Source organism: Aedes aegypti, chromosome 2, assembly GCF_002204515.2.
Source record: "Aedes aegypti strain LVP_AGWG chromosome 2, AaegL5.0 Primary Assembly, whole genome shotgun sequence".
Lineage (NCBI taxonomy): Eukaryota > Metazoa > Arthropoda > Insecta > Diptera > Culicidae > Aedes > Aedes aegypti.
In genome coordinates, this window is record NC_035108.1 from 310,364,906 (window position 1) to 310,377,188 (window position 12,283).

At 34.1% G+C, this 12,283-nt stretch overlaps 2 protein-coding genes across 3 annotated transcripts in view; one reads left to right on the forward strand and one right to left on the reverse strand.

Moving 5' to 3' along the window:
• Positions 1-12,283, forward strand: part of LOC5564978 — a 99,001-nt gene that overhangs the window by 28,936 nt on the left and 57,782 nt on the right. The window lies entirely within an intron of this gene.
• Positions 9,263-11,789, reverse strand: LOC110676718. Its single transcript, XM_021845693.1, has 2 exons — positions 11,272-11,789; positions 9,263-11,188 (listed from the first exon to the last, which is right to left on the reverse strand). Exons 1-2 carry the CDS (start codon positions 11,451-11,453, stop codon positions 9,343-9,345), a joined length of 2,028 nt encoding a protein of 675 aa, XP_021701385.1. The 5' UTR covers positions 11,454-11,789; the 3' UTR covers positions 9,263-9,342.

The following is a 12,283-nucleotide window of genomic DNA, read 5'->3' on the forward strand; positions in this document are numbered from 1 at the left end:
GTTAACCTGTCAACTGTTACTCCGTAACAAGTTGGGGGCGTACAATCTTATTTTAATATTTTCAACGGAAAAAAGTAGCGTAAAATATTTTCCAGTACCACTTCTTAGTTGTCCTCTGTGACAGTTTCAAACTGCAATAAAAAAAGTTTTAGAATTAATTCGACGTAGACCTAAAAATAACTAAATTTAAACACAGTCAATTTTCTTATCAGGTGGGGCAAGTGAAAAGTTTATCATTAGAGGTTTAATTTGTGTTTTCTCTTTAAGTAGCCATAAGTAAACATGGTTCGCAATTATCATATAAAACATAACGTGCTGATAATTCAAGAAACACTATACTCAAGCGTTAAAAGCTATTAGAAATCATTGAACTTCTCTACAAGATGTTGCCAAACATTACAATATTAATATGTCTACTTCGGGCAGCCAATTGAAAGGAAGACGTTGACTGAAAGGTTGCAATATTAAAGAACACACACGGAAATCTCGTGGAATGTCTATTTAAAGCTAGTTCAAAACATAAACATGGGGTATAGGTCTATCCACATAAAAAAGATTTTAAATACGTTATTGAAGGATTCCGATTGATTTCTCCCGAAGAGTTATCCGACGTCATATCCGACTTTCTCAAAAACAAATAACGAGCGGTGGAAATTCTACAGAACAGAAATGCAATTGCTGTCCTATAATGTAAGAACTAACATTGGAAATGTTGAAGTTATAATGTTGTCGAATCATTTCAACTAACATAACTGAACAGAAGAAAATTCAAGTGAAAAGAATAACATTTTCTTTGTTTACATGTTACTTATGTTACTGTTCATTGGGAAGCCTTAACAAATGTTAAAACTAATAGAAATCGTGAATATAATTGTTTGTTTTTGAATTTATTGTTCAAAACGATAAACTTTTCACTTGCCCCACTTTTGGAGCAAGTGAAAAGTAAGGAGACATTTTTCAAAAACTCTTTCTGTATTTTTTTCTTCAATTTTTCATAAAAATCAATTTTAGCATGCTGCTTATATTTGGTGGGAGTCAAGCTAAAAAATATACACGACCTCATTTGTTTCAATTTAAAGTCTCTAGAATTTAAAGAATCTCAACTATGCGAATTCCATTACCCACTTGCCCCACGGTACCTTATATCAAAACCCTATCGGAATACCAACGTAATTTTTTGAGGGAAAACGGTCCATTATATTAGCTATCTACCATAAAAGTTATGACATTTCAAACATGTCACAATTTTCACATTTAGTAGAAAAAAAATTTTTTTTTTTCGGTGTAAATTATTACGGGAACCGCAGTTTGTTGCTGATTTTATTGTTAAGGGCCTTGCGTGAATTAAACAAGTCGTTTTCATGTATTCATTAGTATTATGTATATTATATGTATAAATATTATATGTATATGTATATATGTATACATTAAAATGAATTAACAGATTACACGAAAATATTTTTTTTTTACCAGGATATTTTTTTTAGAGTATAATCGATGAGTTTCTAAATGTTATATATAAACTTTAAAAGTTTTGGATTTGGGTATGCGTTATGAGATCATGAAAACATCTTATTAATACTTATTTATTTATTTATTGTTATTCATTTTTTTTACAATATCGAACACTTTGCATCATTATCAGTACAGTTCGAGTATAGTTTTGCTTTAATTTTATTTTCTGACAATGGAGTGAAACAGTGAAATTTTTGGGTTCCTTGGATCGTTTTCGCGTTATTATATTGCTCGCTGAGCTCTGATGCCGTTAATTCATACTCTTCAGTAGTAGTAAAACAAAATGATAATTTTGTTAAATCTTCTTCTTTTCTGTGATTCGCCCAATCAAATAGTTCTTTTGCAGTTTTAATTGGATGCTCACGTTCTTTGGCTAAACTTGCTCTTGTGGCCATGCGCTTTATGGTTCCTCCAATAGCATCACAAGGACCTTTGCCATGTGACGTAGCAAAGAAATGCCATTCTGCATCAATTCCGTACTTTGATTTAAATTGACATAGGCTCGAAAAATTCTTACGGTTTTTGTACTGCGATGCTGCTCCATCAGACATGAAATATATCTTTCTGATTTCTTTATCCTTATCAACGCGTAAAAAGTTAATCATTTTGGCAATGAACAAATTTACAGATACTGAGTCGTGTCTTAAATCTTCGGAAATTACAATAAAACTAAAATGTTCAATTTGCTTACTTCCATTGAAATAAATAACGAATGGATGAATTGTAGCTTGTTGTACGTTCCAGTGATGGGACTGCAAAACAAAGCTATAGTTTTCAGAAAAATCACAAATGACTAAAAATTCACCATCTTGTAATGTATTTTTCGTATTTTTTAAAAAGCGGGATTGCTCTGTTTTAATAAAGTCGTGAGGAATTAAACTTTTTAATTTCAAGCAAAAAAATGACACAAACTCATCTATAGGTTTTACAATAGTTTCTAGGTCACACCTATCCGTGGTCACCCATTGCTCAAATGATAACTGATCAATATAATTTTCTTCAAACTCAGCGAATAAAGTATTTTCCAATGATGAAGAATCTGGACAATCCGAACAAGATCGTAGATAGCAATTTGATGTTGTATTTTCACACAAAAGACTACCAGTTAACATTTTAATATCCTTTGATAAATTGATTCTTTTCAAACTATGTAAGATTAGGTTAATATTTTCGTGTGTTGTGCACACACAAACATTATGTGTTCCTGAATTGAACAGAAGCTTGCATTGCCTTGGACGAAGGCTTGCAAATGAGGAAAAACCTACCTTAATATTTTCGTTAATTTCCTTGAAGCGTGTATACGCTTCTTTCAAAGTGGTCATCATTAATCGTTTTTGGATTGCTTGACGCTTTCCATCTTTTTTTACCGATACATAATCTTTTTGGCCAGGCATAGCTCTACTTACTTCATCGTCTTCAAAATATTGAATTATTTTTTTTTTGTCTCATCTGTTAATGAAGTACTCGACCTAGCATTTTTGGTTGCAAGACAGTTATTTTTGAATTGCTTTGCCTCTTTTGCTGTATTTCTATTGGTTTTGAACTCATCAATGGCGTCTTGAATAGACCACGAGCTTGGCAGCATCGACAAAATCAATAATTTTTCTTTCCTTGTCGTGGCTAGATTCGAGAACCTTTCCTTCATATTCATAATTACCTCATCGTAGTCTGTATTTTCCACATCCTCAGGTCCTAATTTGAAGAGGTTTCTTCGTACAGCTTTGTTGATTTCACGGTATTTTTTCTCGGGATAATTGACGTAACCCATCTTCGTCCATTTAATCGGAGTCACTTTTATTCCAGCTATCCCTTCGTTGAAGCGTTCGATGTTGACCTTCTGGATGCACTCATCTTCTGATTGATTTGTTGAAACAGATGTCGCTGATGATACCGTGGCAAGACTATCTGCACTTGGTACTTCTGGTAACTCCTCAGTTGTTGTCGGTGCATCTAGTAATTCCTCAGTTGTTGTTGTTTTCGAACTTCCTGCAACCTGATCCACCGATGATGTACAGATTGCCCGTTTGTCAACGTTTAAACGGCAGGACGTACAAATGCGTAAATTTGTATTCAATGTAGACATTGGAGCATAACCAGCCGCTTTCAGTTTATCTATGGTGCTTTCGGTGAGATTTCGTAGCTCTTTCGAACACCTTTTTTCTGCAAACGGCCTGCAACAGTTGAGAAAGCTACTAGACTACTAGACTACTCATGTTGCTCGTTAGATTTTAAAAAACAAAATCATTTTTAAGTTTTTACTGACTAGTTTGGTGTCGTTTGCTTGACTGAAGAAAAATTTTACAATTAAATCTTTTATAACCATAGTGGTAGTATATTTTTAGCTTTTTCGTGAGTATGTTCATGGTATGTACCTATCTGGGAGGGAGAAACCAATACGAAATTTATGTACGTCAAGGTGAGCCGAGATTTTGCTGTCACGAACTGTCACTGTGAGCCCAGATCTAAAACAATGAACAAACATGATAAAAGCGCGTAATTGATTAAAACGTATTTTTGCATTTTTTTCAAATGTGACAAAAAATCGATTGAAAAGCTATTCATGCTTATTCAAAAGTAATGTCACAATAGCACCTTTTATCCTGATTGAATATAAAATATTCAAATACGCATTATTTTACTTTTTCCAACAAAAACAAAAATTAAATGCATAGAAAGCTTTGGCCCTTTTTCCATGTTTGTCCAGAACGATCGAAGGAACACAACAAAAGAGAACTAGCGATTTTCATCAAGTCTGCCTTGATTGTCGTTGGCAAGCTGGAGTTTTCTTGCAATTCGACTTCAACTTTGTGTCATATTTCGTGGGTAATATCGGTGCCTCCCTTCCAGGTACCTATCATGTTTTTGATGTTGTTGAAGTTACTCGCTTTCTCCCAAATATGATTAACAAAGTCTATTCTCTACCAAGGCGGGTCTATACCCAGGTGTAATCAGATTTTAACTTTGTGGAGAAAACCAGCGCCGAGAAAACCGACCTGCTTTACGTATACTAGATCACCTGGGTATAGACCCGCCTTGTTCTCTACGAGGTAAATTTTTTGCAGGTAAACTAGTCGTATACCTGTATAGAAAACTTTTTTTGTAGCTTTTGTCTTCAATATTAGATTTCTTATAGGTTTCTTTTATCAAAAGGTTTCAACACTATTGAGAGAATTTTTCTTCAGTTACGTACAATAAAAAATATGACACTATCAAGACTTTAGATCACAACACTGGATCGCGTCTAACTTTCTAATAGATGCTATAATAGTTATGAATAATTAAATAAAATATCATGAAAACAACTTGTTAACCTCATGTGGTACCCTTAACAAAAAATTCAGCAACAAACTGCGGTCCTAAAAAAATTAACAATGAAAAAAAAAAAATTCACTAAGTGTCAAATTTGTGAAATATTTGAAATGTCATAACTTTTTTGTTTATTGGCTTACCATCACCAAATTTTTATGGTAGATAGCTAATATAATAGACCGTTTTCCCTCAAAAAATTACGTTGGTATTCCGATAGGGTTTTGAGATATTTGAGATATTTGACATTTTTTTTGTGACAAAAATGATGTTTTTTAATGCAAAATTTTTTTTTTTTTACTGTGTGTATTTTTTTTTGGAATCTTTATTTAGTTGTCTAACTTTGTTTCTTTAGTTGTCTAACAATCGAAAGAACCGTTTTTGCTGTGCAGTTTTTTGAATATTTTTGAACCATTTTCACATACACCCTTTTGAAAAGTTAGTCGTGACTCAACTTGAAGATTTGATATCGGAAAATGACGATTTAGATGGAACTGAAAAACTGTGCAAAGTTTCAGATATTTTTGAAATGGTCGATCAGAATCGACTTGCATGCCTCCGTGGAATCCCTCATTTGAACATTGAACATTGAAAAAAAAAAAAAAATGAGAAGAGCAACGAGCTTTGATTTGTTGATTTATTGAAGTTGAATTTGGATTATCATTTGCTTTAAGATGAAAAGAAAGCTATTCGTTTGGTTGATATTTGCTTAACCCCCGAGTAGAGTCGACTCTCCACATCTCGATGTTCTACATCTTGATAGCTCTCCCTATGTCGATGATTTTTTCAGTCCCTTCATTCTGCATATATTTTCACTCTCTGCTTCTCGATATCCTCCTTACCTCGATTTCTCCCTATCTCGATGAGTTTTTTATTCCTGGTTTTCTCTCCGTATGTCGATATGCTCATTATCAAAGGTTACTAGACTAGATTTCAGAGACCCAAAGCAATTTGCAAAGATGAAATGTTTGTCTGTTTTTAATTCTCCTGGTAAATTGAACGGTAGTATTCATTAAAAATTTGTTTTATGTCTCGATCTCTCCCTATCTCGATAGTCCCTTGGATATCGAGATGTGAAGAGTCAACTGTACTGCTAAAATACATTTGATGAATTTGGCTGAGATGTTGATTTGAGAGGCTCCAGTCTGATGGAATATTTCAGTACCTAGTACACTGTCCAGTTCCTACTTATATGGGACTAATATGCGATTATGGGCAGCAGAGCATAGCATAGCATAGACTGACTGTACATGGCTACATGGCAATGGTTGCTACTCCGTGATTGATCGGAACTGGTAAGAATTGCACTACGATCCAAATGAATAAGGGATGGGAGTTTCCGCTTACTCTCGAAGTGCAATTTTAGCAGATCTAATATTATTGATCAATAACGGCGTCGGCCAAGTCCTTACAGTCAGTTGGGATGGGGAAGGAGTGTTATGGTGTAATTATTGTTGCTTCTAGAGACCTAGAATACCTCTGCATCTCCACAATCACCACGGGAAGGGTGTTTATTAGTGAGGGAGGAAAAGATCTGGGAGTCATCTTTGGTCGCTGATGCGATCCATGGACAAGGGGGAAATATACGACTTATATTTAAAGCTAGTTTTCTATTTGTGTTTCGAAAAGTTTTTGGTAGAAGATCAAAAAAATACGTCCAGGGTTCGCGTGTTTTGCTGGGCTGTATTTTGGAAAGCCCAAACAAGACGCTTTGTTTTCGAGACGCCGGGAGTTTGGTTTTCGGCTCACGCGTTTTGCTGAGCAGTGCTTAGGAAAGCCCAAGCAAGACGCTTCGTTTTCGGGACGCCGGGAGTTTGGTTTTCATTTCGCGCATTTTGCTGGGCAGTGCTTCGGAAAGCCCAAGCAAGACGATTCGTTTTCGGGCGCCGAGAAGTTTTGCTGTTCGCGCTATGTGAGTGCGGAAAGATATTCGTGTTCAGTCGAGGATGGATTACCAACTGGTTAGCTCGTTTCATGCTTATGATAACATATTTTTTCATGAAAGCGTTACTTTTATGTAATATTCAATCATACTTTGTGTGGTTCGTCACTACAAGTGTCGGCATTAATGCCTATTTTGTACAATTCTAGTATACATATAAAATTTTTGACATTACTTAAAAATTACTCTTTTTGAATTGTTTGACATTATGAATGTCGACGTATAATTTGACGTATTTTTTTAAATTTCTACCGAAGACTTTTCTTCTTGAGACATAAATGCACATAAATACTTTTATGTAATTTGCAAACAAACTATGTATGGTTCGTCACTACAAGTGTCGGCATTATTCCTGTTTTATATAATTTAAAATATATGCATATATTTTTCTCTTTTCGCCATTAATAAAAACTTCTTTTGCTTAGGGGACGGACCTGGTGTAGTGGTTAGAACACACGCCTCTCACGCCGAGGACCTGGGATCGAATCCCATCCCCGAAATAGTCACAAAAAATTTCAGTGACGACTTCCTTCGGAAGGGAAGTAAAGCCGTTGGTCCCGAGATGAACTAGCCCAGGGCTAAAAATCTCGTTAATAAAGATGGAAAAAAAAACTTCTTTTGAATGGTTCGACGTTTATTTTAAATCTTCTACCAAAAACTTTTCGAGACAAAAATAAAAACTAGCTTTGGGTATAAGTCGTGTTTTTCCTCCTTATCCATGGATCGCATCACCTACCAAAGGTGACTCTCAGTTCTTTTCCTTCTCCACTAATGAACTCCCTTCCCGAAGTAATTGTGGAGATGCAGAGGTTTTTTCGGTCTCTAGAAGCAACAATCATTACACCATAACATTCCTTCCCCATCCCAACTGACTGTAAGGACTTGGCCGGCGTCGTTATTGATCAATAATATTAGATCTGCTAAAATTGCACTCCGAGAGTAAGCGGAAACTCCCATCCCTTATTCATTTGGATCGCAGTGCAATTATTACCAGTTCTGATCAATCACGGAATAGCAACCATTGACATGTTCAGTCAGTCTATGCTATGCTATGCTATGCTAAGATTAAAAAAATACGTCCAACATCTATAATGTCGAACAATTCAAAAGAAGTTTTTATTAATAGCGAAAACTGAAAATTACATGTATATATTTGAAATCATATGAAACAGGAATAATGCCGACACTTGTAGTGACGAACCATAAGGTACCGTGGGGCAAGTGGGTAATGGATTTTGCATAGTTGGGATTCTTCAAATTCTAGAGACCTTAAATTAAAACATATGAGGTCGTGTATATTTTTTAGCTTGACTCCCACTAAATATAAGCAGTATACTGAAATTGACTTTTATGTAAAATTGAAGAAAAAAAGTACAGAAAAAGTTTTTGAAAACAGTCTCCTTACTTTTCACTTGCCCCACAGGTGGGGCAAGTGAAAAGTTTATCGTTTTGAACAATAAATCCAAAAACTAACAGTTACATTCACGATTTTTATTACCTTTAACATTTGTTAAGGCGTCTCAATGAACAATAACATAAGTAACATATATACAAAGAAAATTTTATTCTTGTTACTTGAATTTTCTTCTGTTTAGTTATGTTAGTTGAAATGATTCGACAACATTATAACTGCAACATTCCCAATGTTAGTTTTTACATCATGGGACAGCAATTTCATTTCTGCTCTGTAGATTTTCCACCGCTCGTTATTTGTTTTTAAGAAAGTCGGATATGAAGTCGGATAACTCTTCAAAAGAAATCAAACGGAATCCGTTAATAAAGTATTTATAAACTTTTTTATGTGGATACACCTATACCCCATTTTTATGTTTCTAGTTCAAAACACATAGACATTCCACGAGATTTCCGTGCGTTGTCTTATATTGGAACTTTCCAATCAACGTCTTCCTTTTAATCGGCTGTCCAAAGTAAACAAATTAATATCGTAATATTTGGCAACCTTATTTTTAGAGAAGTTCCATGATTTGGCCCTGATAATAGCTTTTAACGCTTTTAGTATAGTGTTTCTTGAATTACAAGCACGTTCTGTTATTCTATGATAATTGCGAACCTTGTGTACTTATAGCTACCTAGAGAGAAAACACAAATTCAATCTCTAATGAGAAACTTTTCACTTGCCCCACGTGATTGGAAAATTGACGGTGTTTCAATTTAGTAATTTTTAGGTCTATGTCGAATTAATTCTAAAACTTTTTTTTATTGCAGTTTAAAACTGTCAGAGGGGACAACTTAGAAGTGGTACAGAATGTTCTGAATGGCTTCAACGGTTTACGTACCCGACTAGAGGAGCATAACAAAAAAATAATAAAATTATATCATAATATGATATGTATATCTTATTATGATATAATTTTGTTAGGGACCTTTATTCACAGAAAATATTAAAACAAAAATATAACATATTGTGTTACATTTCTTTTGAATATTTTGTTTTGCTTTATTTTAACAATTTTATAATAAAATTTGATACAAGTTTAAATAATTTACATTATTTGAAAATTTTCCTTTTCTTCTAGACCCATACATATTTGATTTATTTTTTTATTCATATAATTTACTTAATCTATCTGCGTTTTTGATTTGCAGAGCGAAACGTATTTTAATGTGTCTTTTGGTTCACCATCCATTACAATTTCTACATTTACACATAGTCGAAGTGTATTGTTTATGCTACTTAGTTTTTGAGTATTTGATAACTCATACATAAACATGTTCTCAAATATTTTTGTGGTTTTTAAAATTGTGCCAAGTACATATGCATTTTTGTTTTTATCTATTAGCAGGCGATCAATGTTTAAGAAATCACCGTTAACATGAATAAATGAATCATCATATTTGAAGTTTTTGCACACATCTTTTGAACAAATTCTAATGCCTTTGTAATGATACTTTCCGATATCGCAGAACTCAACTCTTTTTAGCTCAGTACTTACATCTACATGATCGGGTAATATTGATAAATTATGTTGACTAAACTCTATCTTTTGGTGCATGGGACTCCAGACTTTCGAAATCCAATCCTTCGCAAGTGAATTCTTCACCTCACCAAAACGACATATCCTATTCAATAGGAACTTTTGAGAAACCTGAAGAACAGGATGATTCTTCGAAGTCTGAAAACCTATTAGCATGCTGTTTCCGTTTTCATAAGGATATAGTGAAGAATTCCAAAGAGCACCAAGATTTCTTACGGTTTGAGCCAGGTGAGAGGTTAAATGTACATTGTACACCATGTTCTTTGTACCGTAATGCTTTTCAAAATCCTTTACGAATAAATCCAATTTTTTTTCACAAGATGAGATAGTGATTCTGGAAATTTTGAACTCGAGAAGCTGAAATATACTGGAACTCAGAAGCATTAAATGATGCATATACTTGTTCGGCAGGAGGTCGTTAAAACAAGGATAAATACAGTGAAACAGAAGAGTTTCCCATTCACTGGCCTTGAATATGGCATGTTCAGATATACTCCTTATCCGTCTTGGAAAACAACTTGGTAATCGAATACTTTGCAATCTCTGTTCTATCAACACTTTGTGTTTCCCAATGTGATGAGGTTTTGATTTGTTCTCAGCGTCGCCTTCAAGAAGTAGCTCCCATATCAGCTTCATTAGGCCCAAATTTACTAAATGCATGTAGTCTGGAGGCAATCCTCTAATGATGTCGAAATCAGGAACACCAGTGAGAACGCTCAAGCCTTTTATGCCAAGCATGGGCTTCTGCGTTTCCGAATTATGAACCTCTAGCATTAGCTTTCTTGTTGAACTATCATCTCTGAGCCTGGATCGTTGGTAAGGATACCTGATTTGATTATTGATGGATTTTCCAGAGTGAAGGCATATGGTGCAGCCGAATGTCCCATTAAACTGCTTCGAACAAAACACTTCGCATCTGCCTACCGAGTCCAAACAATCTTGCAGAACTAGAATCTTGTAGTGTTCGGATCCAATTTTGATTCCCTTACGGAGACGTCGTGTTTGCTGAATGAAATGTTTATGGAATAATGCCATATCAGGTTTTCCCGTGTTAAACCACAAAGCAGCAAGCATGAGGTTATTTTTGTCAAATCTCAATTGAGGAGGCAGATTGTTGACTGTGAGAAAAAGTGGATACAGTGGTTTTTTAGTTGTACTTTTGTACGGTGCCGCGCTGTCCTCGTTTGCTGATAGCGTTATGAATTGGCCGTCTTCACGTGATATTGTTGCCTGCGCCAGAGTTCCTCTATTGATGTCGCAAATATCATTTTCAATAATGTTTTTTTCATAATTGTTGATTTGTTCAGAATATTTCAAAACGGTTTCCCGAATTTGTTGCTCCAATGAGAAAGCAATGAAGAAATCTTTCTCTTTTGCATTACAATTTGTTACCGGGCACCTGGTTTCTGCACTGGGTGTACCAGTGTATCTGAAAAATAATTATTTGGAAAAATATGTATCAAACATTAATATCAAATATCGTATAGATCAAATAAAAAAAAAGAACCTTACCCGTACTGACAATTTTGACAGAAATAAATGCGCTCCATTTCGTAATCATTTCGGAACATATTTCTAAACGATTCGAAAGACTCTGGAAAAATATTACCCATCGAAATCACATTAAACATTCGCAAAAGATGCTCTACGCCTTGCTGCGGTAGCTTATATTTAATGTAAATATTAAGTATCATAAACAGCACATCATTAACACGAACGTTCGTCTTGAATTTGATGAACTGATCATTTGAATCAATTAGCTCCTAGAATAAAAAAGATACAATACATTTAGTATACATAGGAAATGCATGAGTTTGTAATATTTTACTTTATTTTTATCTTTGAATCAAAAACTACTGTTTAGTTTAAAAATGTCCAAATTTATAAGTTTTAAATCCCATGCGAATTATTGGAGAACCCGGAATACGATCATCACAGCCCTTTTACTTAAGGTGCAGATAAATCGAAACCATGTTCCTCAACAGCGAAAATTTAAAGAACCATACTATAATTTATGCCAAAAACTTGATCGATTGTTCACCACTAACATATAACCAATCGATAAATTTTGAAGTTTAAATAACTGTTTGGTTCTTTAGATTTGTGCTTAATGTGAATCCGGGTAGAGGTAAATAACAAAATAATGATAAAATAATAACAAATTATGCAATTGTATCTAGTTTAACCATTAATATGTTTATACTATATGACATTGAATATCTCAATAGCAAATTATACAATCATAGCCAAATTTGTCATTGGTCTTTTATCCATGAAAGTCATGTTATAACTAATCAATAACTTATTATGCTATCATGGTAAAATTTGTTATTTGTGCAAAAATATCTAAGGAATAACAAACATCGTCATTATTTTGATATTTGAAAACTGTATTTAAATAATTTATGAGAACAAACCAATGTCACATTTTGCCATAATGGTTCATTTTACTATTCGTATGATATCCATTGAAGATATAAAGAGTCTAAGATTTTTGCAGGAAAGCAAAAACTTTTTATAGGAA